The sequence below is a fragment of the Penicillium nucicola genome (assembly GCF_028828085.1).
Source record: "Penicillium nucicola strain IBT 29836 chromosome Unknown utg000006l, whole genome shotgun sequence".
Lineage (NCBI taxonomy): Eukaryota > Fungi > Ascomycota > Eurotiomycetes > Eurotiales > Aspergillaceae > Penicillium > Penicillium nucicola.
In genome coordinates, this window is record NW_026643130.1 from 1,831,113 (window position 1) to 1,852,194 (window position 21,082).

At 50.2% G+C, this 21,082-nt stretch overlaps 7 protein-coding genes across 7 annotated transcripts; 4 read left to right on the forward strand and 3 right to left on the reverse strand.

The window, feature by feature from the left end:
* Nucleotides 1–662: 662 nt before the first annotated feature.
* Nucleotides 663–2,200, reverse strand: N7511_006700 (RTC4 family protein; the record flags this gene model as incomplete). Its single annotated transcript, XM_057129077.1, has 2 exons — nt 663–921; nt 984–2,200. The coding sequence occupies 2 exons, from the start codon at nt 2,198–2,200 to the stop codon at nt 663–665; spliced, it is 1,476 nt and encodes a 491-aa protein (XP_056983633.1).
* Nucleotides 2,201–2,830: 630 nt separating this feature from the next.
* N7511_006701 (TMCO4 family protein) lies at nt 2,831–6,252 on the reverse strand (the record flags this gene model as incomplete). The annotated part of the gene is made up of 2 exons (XM_057129078.1): nt 2,831–4,126; nt 4,183–6,252. The coding sequence occupies 2 exons, from the start codon at nt 6,250–6,252 to the stop codon at nt 2,831–2,833; spliced, it is 3,366 nt and encodes a 1,121-aa protein (XP_056983634.1).
* Nucleotides 6,253–7,396: 1,144 nt separating this feature from the next.
* Nucleotides 7,397–9,358, forward strand: N7511_006702 (uncharacterized protein; the record flags this gene model as incomplete). Its single annotated transcript, XM_057129079.1, has 1 exon — nt 7,397–9,358. The coding sequence occupies one exon, from the start codon at nt 7,397–7,399 to the stop codon at nt 9,356–9,358; it is 1,962 nt and encodes a 653-aa protein (XP_056983635.1).
* A 1,298-nt stretch (nt 9,359–10,656) lies between these two features.
* On the reverse strand, nt 10,657–13,259 carry N7511_006703 (uncharacterized protein; the record flags this gene model as incomplete). Its single annotated transcript, XM_057129080.1, has 2 exons — nt 10,657–11,846; nt 11,918–13,259. Coding segments are annotated over 2 exons (2,532 nt in total), but the record flags the coding sequence as incomplete, so codon positions are not given.
* Nucleotides 13,260–14,131: 872 nt separating this feature from the next.
* N7511_006704 (uncharacterized protein) lies at nt 14,132–15,445 on the forward strand (the record flags this gene model as incomplete). The annotated part of the gene is made up of 4 exons (XM_057129081.1): nt 14,132–14,275; nt 14,330–14,450; nt 14,502–14,628; nt 14,683–15,445. 4 exons carry the CDS (start codon nt 14,132–14,134, stop codon nt 15,443–15,445), a joined length of 1,155 nt encoding a protein of 384 aa, XP_056983637.1.
* Nucleotides 15,446–16,608: 1,163 nt separating this feature from the next.
* N7511_006705 (uncharacterized protein) lies at nt 16,609–17,973 on the forward strand (the record flags this gene model as incomplete). The annotated part of the gene is made up of 8 exons (XM_057129082.1): nt 16,609–16,774; nt 16,863–16,872; nt 16,933–16,956; nt 17,008–17,152; nt 17,215–17,526; nt 17,584–17,711; nt 17,764–17,805; nt 17,883–17,973. The coding sequence occupies 8 exons, from the start codon at nt 16,609–16,611 to the stop codon at nt 17,971–17,973; spliced, it is 918 nt and encodes a 305-aa protein (XP_056983638.1).
* A 279-nt stretch (nt 17,974–18,252) lies between these two features.
* N7511_006706 (putative C6 transcription factor) lies at nt 18,253–20,767 on the forward strand (the record flags this gene model as incomplete). The annotated part of the gene is made up of 2 exons (XM_057129083.1): nt 18,253–18,828; nt 18,884–20,767. The coding sequence occupies 2 exons, from the start codon at nt 18,253–18,255 to the stop codon at nt 20,765–20,767; spliced, it is 2,460 nt and encodes an 819-aa protein (XP_056983639.1).
* Nucleotides 20,768–21,082: the final 315 nt, after the last annotated feature.

Below are 21,082 nucleotides of genomic sequence, written 5' to 3' on the forward strand. Positions count from 1 at the left end.
TTTTAGTATCAACGTCAACTCGGCGCTCGGCGCTCGGGCTAACAAGTTATACTTCTGCCTGATAGGGGCACTCCAAGCCTATTCAAGTAGTTCAAGCAGAACGCTTCTTTTGCTGGCAACTGGCTGAGATTCGCTGGTATCAAACTGTTTTGAAATCGAACAGGCCAACACAAGCAGACCGTCGGGTACACAGGGCAGACTACTTCACCATGGTATTTTCAGAGCGAACGTTAATATTAAGAATAGAGTCATGCCCTGTAGGTCTGTAGGTCTGGGGGTAAACTAAGACTGTTAGGCACTCTTGGCAGTGAGCTTCGCCGCCGGAGATCCGATGGCGTCCTAAAGAGGCTTATGTCGTGACAGCCAATCATTCCTAGCAACGTTGTAAAGGCCCAAATCAGACTATGAATGAGTAATTTTGATATTCCCCTCATTGGAACTAGATTCTGTGGATTTCGTGGTAAAATACTCCGTACTCCTTGTTCCTCGGAATTACCTAACCTATCCTGGCTTAGTGTTATGGTATAAGAAAAATACCACTAAATGTAACAGATATCAGAGGTATCACAATAGACAATCTATATACAATCGCTTGAATAAGACAACAATGTAACAAATGCGTCCAAAACTGTTGGTGGTATAAAATGCAAATCAGTTTCGCCTCAAAGCTCGACATCGTCTGGAATCGGCACCGCATCATTCAGCGCCGGGTTGAGTCTCTCGCCAATCTCAATACTCTCCCTCAGGATCTGACGTGCAGCCTCATCACTGACGTCCATATCCTCCTTCACTAGTCGCACCGCCAATTCGGGTACAAGAACAGATTGTGCGTAGCCAGCCACACCAGCAGTCTTGGCGAGATGATCCGACGTAGCCAAACGACGGAGTCGCAAAGAGAATCGGTCGATAACAGCTTGCAACCTAAATATTGTCGATCGTTTAGTATTGATACAACACCAAAAGGAACACGGTCAATTGCATACATTTTACCGGCACCCTTTGTCCCATAATAACCACATGTAATGGTCTCAAGTCCATCGCCATCCAAGGTCAAACGGAAGTTCTTCGCCTGTCCAGACTTCATGCTGGTATCGAGAATATTTCGGTAATAGCATGAAGAATCGGGCACAAGTAGCTTTTCCAGCTCAGGGAAGTGGCGCTGAAGTCGCTCGTCAAACGTGTCCCAATTGATTTCGGGATATCCCTTCGTTTCCCATTCTTTCATTGCGCTACGCTCCTGGTGAGATGCGCAGAATTGCTGCTGTTCACGGATACGTTGCTTCGGCTGTGCTTCGAATGAGTCTAGTATCTCCCGTTCCACTTCTGCTTTACACATTGGACACAGGGCTTTTTCAGGCGGTGATTCTTGTTGGTGCTCGAATTGTGACATCTGCTCGTACAAAGAACCTGACGGTGAGCTGAGCGGGCTGCTCAGAGACGAGTCGCTGTCTTGTAGTAACTGCTGCTGTTCTTTAGATGATAACGTGCCAAACGAAGAGAAAGAGTCATTGGGCAAGATATTAGGGGGCATGTTTTCAGATGCTCCGTTCTTCTTTCTGCCAGCAAATGATCTCCTGGGACTCGAAGAGGGAAGATCCTTAGGCATCTTAAACGTCACTTGAGGTTCATCTGATTCCTCCGGGTCTTTGGTCTCGGACGACTTAGCGCTGGAGTCCGGTGTCTTTCTTTTGACTGGCGAGGATTTGCCAGTCGCAGCTGGCGGCTCGCGCACACTTGAATGCCGTGATAGTGGTTGTGGTTTCGCATACGTGGCCCGCTTGCGCTTTGAACTCTGCGAAGACATGAAATAGGGATTGTTTTCTTCATCACTCATGCCACTATTAGTGCGCAACAGTCCAGTCTTGCGGGCCGAGCCACTGTAATTCTGCGGGCTTCCCTGCGAGATTATGTAGTCATCCGCCAGCCTCTGCTCCATAGTTGCGTTTGCTCGGTCATTCTTGTGACCTTGTAATGAATCGCTTTCATTGTACGCCTCTTCGTCTTCCGAGCTAAGTGGCGCATCATCTATCGCAGGTTCGTATGGTTGCGTGGGGTTTTCGATACTGGGTTGGATATCTGACTCGGTGTCGCTGGGGGATTCGGGCTTATTGAATGTCGACAATAGGTGCCCCCCTGGACCATTGCCTCTTGTTAGGCGATTTGAAGCATAGCTAGCGTCACGCTTTGGGCGACCGCTCATGCTGAATTGCTTCGGAGGGCGTTAGATGTTGGCGTAGTTGTCGGAGTGGAGCTAAATATGATTGAGCCGGTACGCGTTGATGACTCGGCGGGACGCGTGTGCAAACCCAGACCCTGTGCATGCAGTAGAAATATAACAAAATAATTCAACTCAAAAGACTAGAAGACTGGTGCATGTTCATTGAAGCTGCCAAGGGCTGAGACAACGTGAGGGGAACGCGAAACGCGTGACACGTGCCTGCTCCACTCCCGGACTAACTTATACCTCGAGGCTTAAAAGGTCTGGCAATAGAAAATGAATATAGTATGAAAGAAAATCTCATTGGAAAATAATCACATATGCTACAAAATATATGCTTAAGGGTTATGGCACACTATACATTAGTTAAGCTAGCCAATGGTTTGGAAAATCATGATCATGTCATAGTAGTTGAAGTAGCTAGGACCCGTCTTAGAAGGCAACCAGACAAAGATATACACAATCAGATTACACTCAAACAAAATATGCCCGAGCGAGTCATGCACCTCGTACAGTCTTAATGGAAAGAACGGGAGAAAGATAAAAGTATATAGAGGAAACGTAAAGAAAAAAAAAAAGAAATGGGACCAGAAACAGAATCTAGGACGGCCATTACTCAAAAGTCATTGAGATCTCGCCATCTGTGTCATGATCCGCCCAAGCATTAGGCTCCAAGGCCATGGCGCCGATAGCTGTTGTGCCAACAGTAGGTATTACCGGCATTGAAGACGCAGGTTGTAGCTCGGGGCGAGCGAGAGGGTTGTGGGTAGATCTTGGGGATTCATGATAAGAGGTATCGAAGGTCATTTCGAACTCGTCCTTTGGTAAAGTAGAATGCTCATTCGGGCCGTGAGGAGAGTACTGTCCTGATGCATGTGGGGGCTCTGAAGAAGTTCGGGAAGCGGGTGGAAGGTCGGGTATCTTAAGTGCATCTGGTGTCTTTGGTGTCTTTGGTGTCTTCGCACTAGGGGAAGGTTGGGTGGGTGGCTCGGGCTGAGAGTTTAGGTCTAATTTCATCGGAGGCATGGTCGACTCTAGCTGTCTCACTTCGATGGCCTCCGAGGCCAGCTCGGTTCGAATGGCTTCGATATCGAAGAGCACTGCACCAGGGCTGTCGGTATCATTTGAATCTCGCGGGGAATTGTTTCGGTCAATGTCGTACGTCTCCCACTTCTTTTTTTCGGCCATCTTGCCGCGTTTGAAGAGGCCGAAGCGTTTCTTCTCTGGCTTTGCTTCCGCCTCTCGGCGGGCTTCGTCGATTTCACGAATGAGCTCTCGTTGTCGTTCGGCGTGGTTGTCTGGGTCTGGGTCTTCGATTTCTGCGAACTCATCTTCTAGAACTTCCCATCCAACTTCTCGCAAAATACGAGGCATAGCGGTACGGTAGTCCATATGACCGTTGACAAGCGAAGTAATATCGAAGTTTTCAATGCCTGGAATGCCTTCCACGGCTGCAAGACCAGCAACACGCATGATACCACCACTTGTGGCTCGGAAAAGGTAACCCAGAATCCAATCGTTGGTGGCGTAACCGTTCACGAATCGACCAGACACTACACTCCGGGCCTTTAAGTACTCATCCTTGTTTGCAACAACTGGCGACCCGAACAGGTATACGTTCTGGATGAGTCCGTGGGCACCCTTGTTGGCCAGTTCTTTGAGGCAAGAGAAGATGACACGCGCGCCGAGTGAGAAGCCAAGAAGAGTGACAGGCCGGTTACCAAGGTTTCGATCTTGCAAGGAATCGGCCATGACGAGGCCGGCAGAGTTGGCGCGAGCCAAAGATACGATCCAAGGGTTATCGATCAGATATGCCAGTTTGGTGAGAACGAGAGGCAATTGCAATGATGCCATCAACGCCATCAAAATGGTGCTTCCCAGAACTTGTTGCAGACCTTGAGTTAATGCCTGGTAGTTGTTAGCTTGAGGCATAGGGGCATGATAATACCATTTTGAGAACTTACCTCTGTTGCCAGAATGTTGATGGTGTCACCCATACTCCGAAGCATTTCAGGTTCCCACAACACGGAATAGATATCCCCCATGATCGGATCGACGGTACTGAAAGGTAGACGAACATCATCGACCTTGCCAGTCATCCAGCCGGAGACGGTCACAATGAGATTGACCTTTTTATTATTATGAAGAGGACGATACTCGAACGTTTGGACAGCACCAGTCCGGCGATGTGAAGCCCTCATACCAATAGTGCTTCCGCCTAGTGTAGCACCGGAAGCGATCAGGGCGGTACCACCAGCACCTCCCAGGAACGCACTTGTTCCGGAGATACCCACAGTTGTCAGGCCCGCCGCAAGGCCAGCTCCGATGACAGGAGCCAACAGTCCAGCAGAAAGACCAATGACTAGTCCACCGCCCACCGTCGCCAGACCCATAATCATATACTTCTGTTTCAAGGCCATCTTGCGGCGCTTTTCCATGTGATCCGACTCGTCCCAATTCTCTTTGTCTGCTTGCTCTTGCATTTCGAGTGAATCTGTGACACGCTTCTCAAACCGTGAGATCTGCAGCCATGTCACATCCAAGGCTGCACCGACCCTTTCCAAGAGCGTTCGTGACCGAGCATCATATGCTGAGTCTGCAATCAGCACAAGGAAGAGGTCACAGAGCACAGTCCATCGGAGGTCTATGTCGATTCGATCAGTCGTAGGCATTTGAGAAGGAGTCGTGACCTCTGGGGGTTCCTCGGTCTCCTCGGCTTCATATGGCGGTGGAGGGTCAAATTCAGAAGATTGATCTGACTCTGCTGATAACCTCGATTGAGTGTCCTTTTTAAGACTGGGAGACTCTGCTGTAGATGTGGAAGTTTTCGGATCATTTTCGGCCATGGGGTTTTTGACTCGCGCATTTTGCATGAGTGGTCGTACCAGATCCTCTGGTTGGACACCGTGCTCCGCAAGTTGCTCGATCATAATCTGCTCAGCCGAATTGATATCCATATGGGCATAGACTCGCGCCATCATCGCTTGGCCCCACTTTCTCATGGCATCTGAGGCTTTCTGTACTACTTTTCGCGTAGATTTCGTGGTGGTGATGGATGCCAAGTCACGGTTCATCCCATGGATGGATAGCCTCACAACTCCCACATATGCGATCTTCTGTGTCTCATTGAGTAGGTCTTTCGTGGCCTGGAGCTGGCTGATCGAGTCGCGAAGCTCTTCGCCAACTAAACCAGCGGAGTTTCCTCCTGTTTCTCGGAAAAGATAGCTCGTATCCTCATCTAGACTTGTGGCAGACTGAGCATCATCATCGAGCTGCACCCGGGTATAGCCTTTCCCAGCTCCTCCTAGTCCCTGATATACAGCCTCGTCGTCTTCTTCCTTGGCACCTTTGGCGACCAGTCGCCCATAGTCATCGTAGTAGTCGAATTCTCCAAGCGCGGGCATTGACTGCCATTCATCCGGCTCCTCTTCTGAGTCGTCGCTCTCGTGGTGTAATTGGTGGGGCTGGTTCAGTCGCTGGTGGGACCATTCCGACATCTCGACAGGTTTGGGCTTCGAGGTCGACCTGCGGGGGTTTGCAGAGGCGTCCAAATTGTGTGAACTCTCTGCATTTTCAGGAGCACCGCTGTGGGCTTCCAGATCCTTGTCTAGTTGTTCTGCCTTGTTCGTCTTGGCCAGCTCAGGGGCTGCCTCGGGCACGGGCTCGGGTGTGTCCTCTTGTACAGGCTCAGTTGGCTTCTTTAAAGCTTCACTATAGCTTGTCAAGCCCACGACGGTCTCCTCCGGTTTATGGTCGCTATTGTCGTTCGCGGGGGACTCGCTGGTGGGGGGATCGGCCCGGTGGCGTGCGCGGATGGGAAGGCCAAAATCATCGACCTCATCTGGTTCTGTAGTCTCATGCTTCGTTATCTTTGTGGCCGCCTCGGACGTCACTGGTGGAGGGGGCCGTTCTGTGTCCCCTCCATCCTGGTTTGTGGTGGAGCTACCCTGGGGAAGCCGGGTGGAATTGATCGCGTTCGATGGAGAAGTAAGGTTGTCGGAGGTGTCAACCGTGACACCCGGGGCTGCGGTCATGATTTCATCGACAGGAGGACCCCAGAGTCTCCAAGAGGGGTGGTGTGTGGGATCCCAGTGGTCTGTTGCTACGCACGTTCCTTCGCACGTTCCTTCGCGATAGCTTCAAAGGATCACCCATCCGGGTGGCAAGGAAAAAGTATTTCGACGTAGCTCAAGCTGTCAGTTTCAGTGGAATATATCTTGCCCGGGGGGGCCAATTTGTGGTCATTGGAGTGGGATCTCCGCAAGTGACGATCGGTGGCCACACGACAAAAAGGACTGGGCGGAGAACGTGGGAAATCAATTCACCACAGTGTTCAACTCAACACTTGGGATCGTTAGTGAATCTTCGAGTGTTTGAATCTGGATGCCTGGATACGTATGAGTTTTGTTGGTTTGCATCGCAAGGCCGAAAGCGGACATCTCTCCAGCTTCCCTTGTTTGTCAACATGAAAACAGCAAAACAGCTCTGCCCCTACGGTATTGGGTGTCTTTTAGCGTTCTTGGTGTACTTGTTGTACCTTGTATCATCTCGCCACTCCTCCACAATATAAGTTAATTTGCTTTATACCACTTTGATTGTCTATGAGCTGTCTCCTGAGTTGGCGTGGCCAAAACGCTCGAACACGCGCAATAAGCGTCAATAGCGGCATATCGCGATGAGAAACAAAGACGTATCGGGGAATATCAGGTATCAGAAATCATATGGGAATATCCTCCGAGTCCACCTTGCAGCCTTACCATCGATGAATACGAGGGCTACAGCCTTGCAATATCAGATAACATGAAACCCGGGTAAACAGAAGAATCTCACCCAAGTCTATCTAAGTAGCAAACTCCAGAAAATGAGCCTCTGATAAGTAAACGAAATGAAAACACCCGAGCACGGGGGGCGTTATGTCGATCGTGTTCGACTGAGGCAGTGCCGGTGCTTTTGCCCCGGTCTTCAAAGACGTATATCACTTGCAGGATTGGCCCTCTGCACTTCCCCGGCCAAACAAAGCGCTAGAATCATCCCCATGCCGTCATGAACGGAGAATTCAGACTTGATGGGGCGTTGAGTCACTTGTGCAGCTTGAGGCTCCCCCCGAGCTTGGCATTGTCTACATACATCAGGTGTGCTCCTTAACTTTCTTTTTTTTTTACTCTGCTTTCCAACTATATGTCTCCCAGCGACCTGCAGTTCTATCCTGACTATGACGAGTACGATCTCTCTCTGGCAAGGAGATGCCAAAGCAAAGGACCTCCGCTAACAAGCCCTCTCTTTCAAGGTTCCCAGGCTTCCATTGTTAATATCGCTGGCGCGGGGCTGCGCCTCTCACTCCTTCTGAATGCCGCAGCCTGTCAACTTGCACAGTCCAAACTGGAGATACACAGCATTGCCAAGGGTATTTCACTGTTTGCTCTGAGTCTCAAAGATGCGGGACAGACTCTCGAAGTAACGGGGTTCCATCGGACACCAGAGGCAACAGAGAAGGCATGGGAGATCGCTGCCCAGGGCCAGATGATTTTCATCGAGATTGAACACATGCTGGACATGCTGAAGTCAACAGATAGGGAGGATGACTTGAGAAGGATGCCTCTCCAAGAGAGACTCAAGTGGTGTTTTCAGAAACAGCATGTCACCTACTTGCTGGCACAACTGGATTCTCTTAAACTCAGCCTAATAGTCCTGTTGCAGATCTTACAACTTGGAAACATGATCAAATCCAATGTTGATGATGGAATCGATACCGAGTCCTTGGCATCGGTTGCTGATGATACTATTGCGCAGGAGAAAGCAGACTCGCAGAACATGATCATTGTACGTTACTGGTCACTGAAACGTCTTGATCGCCTGTGGGATCTCGTGGAACAGGAAGCGAGGGAGGCAGCCAACAGCCCGACAAAACAGAGAATTCAGTCTAATTATTTGGCGAGCTCGGCTTCTGCGTTCAAACCACTGGTTGCTGCTACTCGCGCTTCCGATCCCATTCGACTGCCTATCGTGACTTTTGGTGAGAGCGATGTGGGCCTGATCGACATGGAACGATCCCCAAAGGATATGGTACAGCTTTCTGAGAGTGCGATGCACCGACTACTATCAATCTGGGTGCCGCTCGTCGACTTCTCAAGGCTACAGGATGCTGGAAAGTCTGTCGCAACCCCTGGAAAGCAAGTCCAACCTCGTGTCTATGTGTCTTCCGATACCGACGACGATGATACCGGATCAGACTTTGAGGGCCTTGATGTACGGGGTTACTATATCGAGGGCTCCACAGTTGACTGGAGAGACCCCCATTCCCAAGAGGCACGTCAGCAGGCTGCTGAGCTCCGTCGAAAGTACTCAACCTGCCAGGCTCGCGTTGAGACCGAGCCGGAACCGGAACATGTCATTCAGAGAGGGGACAGTCGAAACGAATCCAGGAGCCTTATTGATTCGAGCGATGAGAGCGAACAAAGATCAACCCTCAGTCCCTCTCACAGCAAACACATTCCTAATCGCCTCCACGCCAGCAGCCTTTCCTCTCGATATCCTCTTAGCTGGACTAATACCGAGAACCGACCACATCCAAGCGGCAGCTACCCACCTCCTGTCCACACCCTACCACGTCCACCACCAAACTTCTCAGGACCACCGTCACCTCACGCACAGACGAAATCAGCTCAAGCATACTCTCCGGGCCCACCACAACAAGCATACAATCCATACAATGCCCAACCCTACGCCTCAGCCGCTCGATCAATCCCAATAAACAAGCCAACCGTTCCCTCGCCCTACTCCTCTCGAGGCCACTCACCAAACCAAGTCCATTTCGGACCTCCATGGGGTCAGCCCCAAGCCTCATACAACAGCAATCCACAGCGTCGGCCCTATCCATCAGTGTACCCACTCTCGACATCTACGCCAGAAATAGGGTTCCAGCCCCCGTCACCTCACTCTCGACACCGATCTCCAAACCGTTCGCGTCACTACTCTTCCCGTAGCTCCCGTGATTCCCATGAGCCCCACGATATTAGAGAACCACGAGAAGAGGCCAAGGAGCGGCGGAAAGACTTGACCAAGAAAGCCACCAGGGGTTTGGCCGGCATTGGTGCTATCGCCGGATTCCTAGATGCGTTGGAGGCATTCAGCCTCACTTGAAATGCTTTATGAAACATCCTGCTGTTATTGTTATTTTTCTTTTGCAATTCCTCCTTTTCTTGGTCTCTCTTTCCTATGGTCTCGGCGTTTCGTGAATTTCGTTCGGTCTGGTGGCCCATTTTGATACCCATGTCTATTTCCCACACTGTGCATAATCACTGGCAGTTCATAAACCTTATCGGGAGCACTCCAATTATTTCAGTTCCAGAACAAAAAGCAAATCCTGCCGGATTCCACGAATAAAAAGGCTGCCTGAAGATTGTCCCTCGCGGAGATTCCCCGAGGACCCTGACCCTAGTTTTCGGATATAGACTCTATTCGGTGATCTTCCCGTCAGTCATCATTATAAACCCACCGCATATCCACAGCAACGTTTACTATACGTGATTCTCGGAAGATATAGTTGCCATCTGCCGACTCTGAAGAATCCTCCATGTTCATTCCATATTTCTATCTCCAATCCCCCTATCGGAACCATTCAACTTTCAGCTCACAGCACTTCCGAACTCGTATCCGGCTTCGGCTTCGAACCCGACTTCGGATATGGCAACACAACACACTGGATCACCACTGGATACATGCTGCCTGTCTGTATACATACCATACGAATACGAATGTCCCTAAACCAGAGAGATATCTGATATGCCAGCCCGCTCCCCCACTCAAAATCGGACTCTACACAACCGCGGAACTTCCGATCCTCCCGACACTCCGTGATATGTCGCCATATCATTTTCTCTGTCTCTGGCTAAATTCGGGATAAATGCGTGGTGAACAGCCTGGAATTTGTTCCCTTTTTTTTCGGGGTTCTGGGGTTGGGGGAAATTGGGATCTGGTATTAATATTCGCATTGGCCCGGTTCCTGGCTCTGGCTTCCTTTGGCTTTTTTTTCTTTCATTTTTTTTTCATGACTCGCTTGGCTCTTGGCTTCTGGGTTGAGGGCTTGTTGGGGCTTTTTTGGTGAGGGTTTCTATACTTCAGTTTTGACACCCTCAATTTCTGGTTTTTTGTTTTCTTCATTCGTTCAGGGAAATGAATATTTGGTTTGTATGTGGTATGACGTGTCTTTGTTTATTACTAGCTTCCTTATGCTGTTTTTTTTTTGTGTTTCTTTTGCTGGGCTTTTACCCTCAGCTCTATACGTGGATAACTTATACATGCATGCACAGCCCATCCAGGTCCGTCTATACCCCAGGGATATCTGGAGACACCACAACGAGCATGTTCACGTCAGAATTGAAATCAGCCTAGTATGGCTTGCCCTGGTTCATCCCATACTGCCAACGACATCTCATCAATCAAAACTCAGGCAAAGGCGGCATCCCGAAGATACTCCCATCGGGTAACCACCCATCAAGCTCCATACCCGTCCCATGCATCCGGGGACCCTGAGGTGGACCTTGGGCCTGAGAATGTCCATGTCCATGAGCCTGGACATGTCCCGGAGGCTGCATACGCTGCTGAGCCTCGTACGCAAACTGCGCCTGCATAGCCGGATGCGAATGTGCAGGCGGAGCCTGATATCCCGGCGGAAGAGAGTGAAAGAAGTGTGGCCCTGGATTCTGAGCATCCATCGGACTAGGACCCGGTCCGGGCCACATATGCGGCCCGCTGCCCATTGCTACATAACCGCCTTCTATTCCGGCGTGGCGAGGGATTGGACTGACGGCCGCTGAGATCGGGTATGGATCCATTCCTGGCTGGGAATTGGGATTGGGGTTGGGATTCACGGTCAGATGGGTGTGGGAATGATGCGAAGACGGTGTCCCGGTACTGTGGTGGGAAGACGGTCCAAGACCGGGTGTTTGTGCAGATATGCCCATCTGCTCTGCTGTCCCTGTTCCGGTTCCGGTTCCTGTCGATGGACTAACGCTCATCACTCCAACCCCAACTCCAACTCCTGCTCCGGATGGATACCCGCTATACCGTCTTTCTAGTCGGTCGTACCAATCCCGTCCTCTGACGCCGACGACTTGGTACCACCGGCTGGGAATCTTGAATTTCCCTCCGCCGCCTGCTTCGCCGAGTTTCGCTGCGATGGCTTCGAGATAATATGCCACGTTCACTGTCTCCGGGGTGACGACTTCGCCGAGTGCTCCTGTCCGCACGGAGAAATGAATCTTTAGCAGGGCCGTTACGGCTGTTGCTAGCCGTGTGTACATCAAATTGGGCAATTTCCGCATCGTGTCTATGCTGCATGCTAGAACTGTGTCTAGCATCTCCTGTGCCGCGTTCATCCATTTAATGTTTATATCGATGCGGATTGCGCTCAGGCTGTTTGTGTCGCCGGTTTGTTGGCTGGCATTTGGTTCGATTGGGGCGGTCGTTGGGTCTGGGTCTGAGGATTCGGGGTCGTGTTCGGGTTCGTCGTCGAGGGTTGGGAGTGTGAAGTAACGTCTTTTTATGGCGTCTGGGTCGCGGTAGCCTTCGCCTACGCCTAGTTCGTACATTGCTAGGGCTGTGGAGCGATATTCGAGGATCATTGGGACTGGAGATTGGTGGTGTCAGCTGTTGTGGCTGGCAGTGAGAATGGAATGCGATTCTTGCAGATGGACTAACCTGTCAGCATGTCTGAAGGGGTATTCTTCTTCCATGTGTCCATTCGCTTATCGAACCATCGCAACACGGCTTGTACTCTTGACTCTGTCAAGGGTGTGGTGGCACTGGTATCGTCCAGACCAAACGAAGACATTGCTTCGTCTGTTATACGTTGCAGCTCGAACCATACAGCCAAATGCTGATCTGTTCGATGAGGAGAGTGTTCGAGATGTTTGACACATTCTGTCATCCAGTCGTTGAATTGAAGGAGATTCTGTCGACGGGTTTTCATCGCTACTGTTGAACCAAGATGGTAGCAGCCCAAAACGGCTCTGGCCTGTTCAGCCAGCAACTCATCGTGAGGCTCGTGTCTGCCCTTCCGATCGGATTTCTTTGACACTCGACGCTTGTTGGCGAGTCCGATCTCAAGTGCCATCGTCGAGGCGATGTGCGTGTACTGATAAAATTGCAGTTTCAGGGGCGACGCTGGTGGGAAGTAAAAAATGATCATAAGGAGCAGGGCTTGCACTAATTCTAGTGATTTCTCGCCTTCGATGAAGAATCTCTCGGAGTAGAGCCGAACCATCTCGCGATTTAATACCGCTGCCAGTCCTGCGTCGACGGATATCGACGTCGCTGCGATGACGGAGAGAAAGAGAACCGGCTTCGTCTGTCGCAGTTGCGCAGCCGTTGTGCTCAGGGGCAAAACGACCAACGGAAAGAAAGAAGCAAGCTCATGGACAAAATATGCCACCAGCTGCTCGGCATCCTCCAGCGAGACAATACCCCTATCGATCACATCTTTCACAGGCTCAGACTCCTCCATCTCAACGCCGGGCGGTAGCCCAGCAAACGAAGGAGGACCCGAAAAGAGCACACGATCACCAGGATGAGAACTCATCAACTCAGGCGAATACTCCATGAACTGATCCGACGAATGCGCAGAATGATCCCGCATCGTCTTCATCTCGCCGTCCTCGAATTCCCGCTCATCAACCTCACTGCCCTCAGACTCGGGCTCACTCTCCTCTCGGATCCGACCCTTCAACAGTGAACGCATCACCCGCATCTCCTTTTCCAACTGTGCGACACGCGAGTCCGTCCGCTTACGCGGCCGACGTCTCTGCGGGGGAACAAACACACAGGCCCGTTTTCCCTTCGCACATCGCTGGCACTGATTAGGGGTGGACGGGCTAGGCAAACAGCGAACCTTAAGACTGCGGCATGACTCACAGGAGCGGTTCAGCTGCTGCGCCGAGGGGGGTTGCAATGTGCTTGGTTCTCCCTGTGGTGTGGAGGTCTCTGACATGTTCACTTGAACAGGATCCTGGAGTCGGACTTTGGGGGCCCGCGATAGTGGGCTCTGCTTTCACTAAGCACTATCCTGTGAGAATGGAGGGGCGAGATTTCAGTCGGGCACAGGCTATAGGCTTAAAATTATGTCTGGTGGACACACAACAAACACACACCCACAAATTGTCGCAGGTTCTCGTCGAAATGAGAATCGGAAACGGCCTCAAAGGTAAGTCCGGGCCAGTCCTTAGTGTGTATTTCGATTCATCGTATCGAATGGAAGTCAAAATGGGACATGGACATGGAATGATTTGAAAATAACGAAAACTAGTCGGAGTGGCATCTGAACATGTGAGAATCAAAAGGTGAGGCAGAAATTAGGTAAGAATGAACAGGTCAAGATCTCCTGGGGTAAGCAATGGGCCAATTGTGCTTAGACGGGGGAGTCAGGGTCCAAGATGCCAAACCTCGGTGGCTGGAAATGGGAGGAACAGGCAGTGAAGTTATAGAGTTAAAACCTGACCAATCAGCCTGTGAAAACAACTCCACTGCCAGTCGTTATTGGCTCATCAACGCCCGACGGCTATTCCCGATTTGCTCGAAATGGTGCAGTTTGCGAATTGACTTCGCTGTAGGCTGCCTGATGGATCCTGGCAACTTTGGTTAGGACACCGGACCGTTGGTGCTGCAATGCCAATGTTATAGGGTTACACTCTACAACGTGACTCCAACGTGACATGGAATGTTCGACATGAATTCCCCGAATACTCCGTGGCTGGATTTTCGGCTTATTACTTGGGGCAAGTCTATTGGAGAATATTCGGGGAATCCCTTGAGTTCGTTGAATTCGCTGAATTCGCTGTATTCGAGCTCAAAGATAGTATATAAGGAAGTCCCAAATATGATAGAATGGTATGCAATCGAACAAATTTTCACGGCACCATGAGCGATCTGCAATATAAACTCGACGCCGTCGATCCAAGTAGATTGGATCAGCAGCAAAAAGCCCAGTTGTTGCAAGCATGTGACAGACTACGGACTCGGCTGGACAGTCCTTTGGCAACTGCTTCACGTCTGCTATTTTCGGTATGCCGTGTGGATCCCTGTGGAGGCATCTGACAGGCAATTGACATGTGCTAGGGCCACCAAGGAATGGCCATTCGTTTGGCGGTCGATTTGAGGTTATTCGATGCTATATCCGAGCAGGATGGGGCGTTCAATGCTGAAAGTCTGGAGTTGGAGGCAGATCTCCTGCTTGTCAGTAAGTTCGCGATTTCATTCCTCGTCTCTGATATAGCGCTGATGGTCGTAGAGAGGATTCTGCGATTCCTGGCTGCCATGTCTGTGATTCACGAGGTAGATGTAGACAAATATTCCACGACGCCCATGGCAGCTGCTCTAATGTCGAGTTCACCCCTTTCTGCTGCCATCATCCACGGGTATGCTAGTTCGAAGACGGGAATGTAGCATCGCGAATGGCTAACACCATGCAGAACTCACTTCTGGACGGTCCTCTCCAAACTTCCAGAATATTTCCACTCCAACGGCTGGCAGAGTCCTAAAAATGGCCTTGATGGGCCATTCCAATTCGCACACAGCACATCAGCCCACTACTTCGACTTCCTCAACTCGAACCCTTACTACGGCCAAGCCTTCAACACCGTAATGAGTATGTCCTTCCGACGAACCGGCAAAGACTGGTTCGAATTCTTCCCGGTCGCAAATTTGCGCGCCGAAAAGGCGTCCGACCCATTCATAGTTGACATAGGCGGAGGTCAAGGAGAGGATTTGAAGAAATTCCAAGCTCATTTTCGAGACTTACCAGGCCGCCTGATTTTGCAGGATCTGCCCGATGTGGTCGCTGGCGTTGATCTCCCGGGGGTCGAAGTCATGGCTCATGATTTCTTCAAGGAACAGCCCGTCCGCAATGCAAAGGCTTATTTCTTGCGCACTGTTTTGCATGATTGGCCTGATATGCAGGCTGTGCAGATCCTGCGGCGGCTGCGTGCCGCTATGGGCGCTGATTCGTTGCTGTTGATTAATGAGAGTGTCTTGCCTCAATCTGGGGTCGGGCTGTCTGCTGTTTTGTCTGACTTGCATATGATGGCTTCTTACGCGTCGCTCGAGCGGACGGAGAGGCAGTGGAGGGATTTGCTGGAGATGGCAGGGTTTCAATTAGTGAAGGTGTGGTTACCGGAGGGTTGTGCGAGCGATTTGGCGGATCAGTCTGCTTTATTCGAGGCGAGACTTAAATAGGGATATGATGTTACTATAAATGACATTTCAATTTTCTCATCTTCTTCCGTGAACCGCCGGTGATCCACCTTCAATGCTAATCTTTGGCTCCTGGCCATCATGCAGGGGTAGAGTACGGAGTATACTGTAATCAACAAATTCGATCCCCACAGTAATGTCTATTCTGAATATGGTAATCGCAAGCTATTGGCAAGCTAAGTCTGGGCTTTGGTTTCTCGGGAGTTCAGTGTGGAGTATTGAAACCGAGAAAAATTCTACACATAGGGATAGCATACTGTAGTATGTTCTCAGGGGCTTAGATCGAGGCACCGTACCACCGGATCTCCAATGTGATGCATTTCCCCTTTTGTCAAGGTCAGATTCTTCCGAGCCTATGCGGGGTGCTAGCGCAGCGGTCAAGCAGACTAAAGTGATGCTATCGGAGGACGCGTATACCTCGACCTCCCGCTGCGCCATGAGACACTCAGCAACACAATCTGACTCCAAGAAGCGCCCAAAACAGCCACAACAAACAAACAGAACACATGTGGCCTTTTGTCAAGAGCAAAACAATCCAACCTCCCCAGCGAAATGCCTGCTTCATTCCATATCCCCCGGAACACGCGACACAAGACAAGCTTCATGGCCATGTGGGTCTCTGTATGTGGCGGAACGCGCAGACTCTGCTGATTCGATCCACGGATATACCGGCCTCGTTTAATAGTATTCTGCTCCGAAACGAGTACGGAGTCGTCAGCTCCCGCTCAATACCAAGCCTCTTTGGCTGCATGGTGGGCTTCGGAAACCCGGCTTCGTCATCACAGATTAACTCCGGTTCCAATCATAGGTCGCTCAGGGCCAAATGGTGTATTTTTTGGGGTTGAGAAATTTGCGGGAGATAAGTCGTTTCTGCGTATCCGTTGAGCCTGGTTTTGCGCTGCTCATCCATCTTTCGTTTTTGATCTCGTGCGAGTTTATACTGTTTCTTTGCCTTATACCCTCGTTTTTCATTCGTCGATCTTTATATTATATGCTTTATTGGGCCTCGCGTGACCTCACATATCTCATTTCGGCACCTCTTGCATCATACGAATCGAGGGGAATTCTTCCGTATAGCAACCGACGGCTGTATATATCGATATTCAACGCATAAGTAGCCAGAATCTGTCATTCTCCGCCACAGCATGCGATCTCCGGCTACCACTTGCTGGCTCTATGGAGTACTTCTTGTGTCAATTGCCTCCGGAGCGTACGGGAATAACGAGACCCAACCGGACTTCATGAGCGTGCGAAAGAACGTAACGAAAGAATATAAAAGCGAGAAAGAGATACCAACACAGAAATACTTTCGTGAGTACCATCTCATCCAATACCACTTCAGGGTCTTGCCGATCAAGTTATTCCTGTCAACTTTAACTGACTCGCTTGGATCTCTTAGATGAATCATCGTATGTCGAACCTCTGTGGTAATATGTGTTGACCAGCTCCAAACTAACTTGCTACCACAGTTTCCATTATCATTATGACGGCCGGTATGCTCCTCGAAATTCTATCAATCCAGATCAACCACTTACAAGTCCCAGCTTTGCCAATGAAACTCTTCCGGCATCAGAAGTCATCCCACATCTCTCAGCCCTAGTCCAAACCTACTTCTCAACAATGAACGCCATCGGTGCTGAGACATGGATCATGCACGGCACATTATTAGCCTGGTGGTGGAATCAGAAGGTAAGCTCTAGCATTCATCCTCCGGTCCATCCTCACCTCGACAAGCATTGACAATGGCCAAGATCTTCCCATGGGACAATGATCTAGACGTCCAAATCTCGGAACCAACAATCCACTTCCTAGCAGAGTACTACAACATGACGGAACACCACTTCGATTTCCCCAACGTTGACGGCGGTCGCGCCTACATGCTCGAAATCAATCCCAACTACGTCGTCAAATCTGAGCAGGATACAATGAATAAGATTGATGCGCGCTGGATTGATAAGTCGTCGGGTCTTTTCATTGATATCACTGCTGTGCGCAAGGATGAGAGCAAGAGGTTGAATGGACATCCGGAGGCGTTGACCTGTAAAGATCATCATCACTACGAGGTGTGTACTCTTCTCATTCGGTGCGGTGTTTATTTGTCATGTTAACGGTATTTCCAGGAGAGTGACATTTTCCCACTGCGTGAAAGCACCTTTGAGGGAGTTGCGGTCAAGATTCCTTACGCTTATACATGGCTTCTTGAGGAAGAGTATGGGCCCAAGGCTCTGACGCGGACGACCTTCTCGGGGTAAGTTCACCATACACTTCATCGGGATACACGGGGCTAATCGGCTATTTAGACATACCTTCAATGATGAGACAAAGATTTGGGAGTCTGCCAAGTGAGTTCTTTCTGCTTAGTCTGGTGTAAACTTTGTTCTACACCGAATCTTTGACTGTTAAACTAATCTCCTTTTAGGCGAAAGCTTAAACGATTCCTCCGACGAGGCTGGCGAGGTGACGACTTGCCAGTGCGGACCTCTGATCTCCATACTATTATAGAGGCATGAAGGACTGGTCTCGGTGATTTTATATATGTTATTTAGCCTCAGCATATCCCCGGCGTTAATCTGAACACGCATTCTTGTATCTGAATTCCATACCTTCAACCACGGAGATAACGGGCTTTTCCGAAAGAGGGAAACGCCTAGACGCTGAGTCATCAGTCACATGCCCCACTGGATAACATACGAGGCTTTAGAGGTCTTTTTCAGGCTCAGAGTCACAAAAAAAAAAGGAGGCTTGCTCAAGAATGTGGGAGGAGAGAGTGAACACCATCTCATCCCGTTATGTCGTTCCATTCAGCTTCCCCAGAACTGATCGTCAGCGATAATTCCCCAACTTCACCTAACGTGTCCGCCACCATTGCCCCCCACGACACCTCGAGCTCCCGCAGCTGTGTAACATGTCGCCGCAGAAAAGTACGTTGTAACAAGCGGACGCCATGCTCAAATTGTACCAAGGCCGGCATCGACTGTATCTTTCCTCCTCCTGGTCGTGCGCCGCGCAAATCGAAGCGCCCGCCTGATGCGGAGCTGCTTTCACGCTTGCGCCGTTTGGAAGGTGTTATTGATCACCTGCGAAGTGGTAATGGGTCTGGCACAGAGCATTCTTCCTCTCAAGCTCCATCGTTGACGACATCTTCAACTGTTGTCAGTGACACACCGGGGCCCACTGCGGCTCCTACTGCACCACCCCCTGGACCTGCTGGAGCTCAGGGTCAGAGCTCTGATTGTCCATTTGCGGACACGGACCCTAAGAAACCTGCTCCTAATAGGCTTGAAAATGAGTTCGGCCGTTTGGTCATCGATGAAGGTCGGAGTCGATACGTGAGCAATCGGCTGTGGGCTAGTCTTGGAGACGAGGTATGATATACCGAAGCACTGTTACCAGATTGTTCATTGTATTAACCTGGTATAGATTGAGGAGTTGCAAGACATTCTTGATCATTCTGACACCGAGGAAGATGATACCCCCTCTCCAGACTCTCCACATTCAAGTTCACACGATGGACACATTTTTGGATACTTCTCATTGTCTCATTCGCTCCGAGAGTTCCATCCTTCTATTTCCAAAGTCTCTATACTTTGGGAAGCATACAAAGAAAATGTTGCTCCTCTAATCACTATCGTTCATCGACCGACTGCGATGAATTACTTTATCGAGGCAGCACAGCACCCGGAGACTCTTGACAAGAATTCAGAGGCTCTAGTATTTGCTATGTATCTGTCTAGTGTCGTCAGTATGAAACCCGAAGAATGCCTATACCAGCTCGGTGATGACCGCGCGGCTGCTGTCAAAAGGTACCGCTTTGCTACGGAGCAAGCCCTAGCCAAGGCTGGATTTTTGAACACACAGAGTCTGGTTCTCCTCCAAGCCGCGGTTCTGTTCTTGGTTTGTGTGCGACGAGAAGATGATAGCAAGTTCGTTTGGTCTATGACCTCCGTCGTCTTGCGCCTTGCTCAAGGGCTAGGCATACACCGCGACGGAACCAATTTCGCGCTCAAGCCCTTCGAGACAGAAATGCGCCGCCGACTATGGTGGCACATCTCGTTACTGGATGTTCGCTCGTCGGAAGATCATGGGACAGATCCTATTATCCATGAAAGCATGTACGATACTCGGCTGCCATTGAATGTCAACGACGTCGACCTGTACCCCGAGATGACAGAGCCCCCAGAAGAACAGGAGGGTTGTACTGACAGCACATTCTGTCTTATTCGCTGTGAGATCACGAGTGCTTTGCGACGAGCGAACTACGTGTGCCCCGGTGCCCAATTTCGTCCACCTGACAATTTGCCACCAATCAGTCGTTGTGAGCGGATGATTCAAATCATCAGTGATCGCTGTGAACAACGGTATATCAGACACTGTGACATGAATGTCCCTATTCAATGGTGTGCTGCCACGGTGGGACGTCTTATCCTTGCCAAGTTGTGGCTGATCGTCCATCACCCGATGACTCGGAAGGACCGCCAGACGAATATCTCACAAGCAACCCGCGAAAGCTTGTTTTTAACTGCAATCGAGGTGCTGGAGTTTGGCCGCCTGCTCGAAGCCGATCCAAAGACAGCCAAGTGGGGTTGGCTGTTCCGCACCAACATGCAATGGCATGGTGTTGCATTTGTCTTGTCTGAGATATGCGTTCGCCCAGTTTGCCCCATCACCGATCGAGCCTGGAGTGCAGTTAGCTCACTTTACTCGGACTGGGCGTTACATGCCACCCATAAGAAGGGTATGCTATGGCGACCCCTCGCAGCCCTAATGAAACGAGCTGAGGCCACACGTTGCAAACAGCGACATGAACTGATGGTCAAGTTTGGCCCAGCTCCCAACCCACTAGAGCCAGTCGGTGCTCAAATTACATCAGTGCCCAACCACCCTCTTCCCCAAATCCATATGCCGCAGGGACAGACAAGCCCCTTCCAACATAATGAACCAGACGTTTCTCCACAGATCACATCTGATGCCGATCTGAATATCGATTTCAGCGGAGGTCCATTAGGGGTTATACAGAGGATCTTCCCCGATACAAACCTCTTCGCTTCCCAGACCATCTACAGTACCCCATCCACGCAAAGTAATGTCCCAGTAACGAATGAAATTTCACCATCGGGGTTATCGACAGCCCTCCCTTACAATGCCGCCATGAACAATCCCCTCTTGAATCCGGAACCACTGCCAGAAGCCCCTCCGCTAAGCTGGGACGAATGGGATCAGGTCATGCGTGATTTCCAGACGGATGTGGAGAATGATGAATCTCAGCCGACCAAAGGGACTAATGTCACTGAATGGTTTGTTTGAGATGCATTGAACCGGTTTTGATATGCATCGTCTGTTGATGTCTGGGCATCGCATATTTGCCTGTGCAGTTTCTTCTCTTGGCTTCGGCCCTGTAACTATATAAACGACTTTATGAGTTCTGGCGTTGATTTTGGATGATATCCCTCCCCTCATTGTTTCTATATCTCTCTTCTCTCTGTGATGTATGTCATGCTGGTGATGGCAGTCGCGCTACAACACGAGTAATACACGCACAAATTACATCTTGAATGATACCCTGTCTAATTCAAAATAAACAAGAGAAAATAAATAGCATACTAATAACTTGACAGTAAT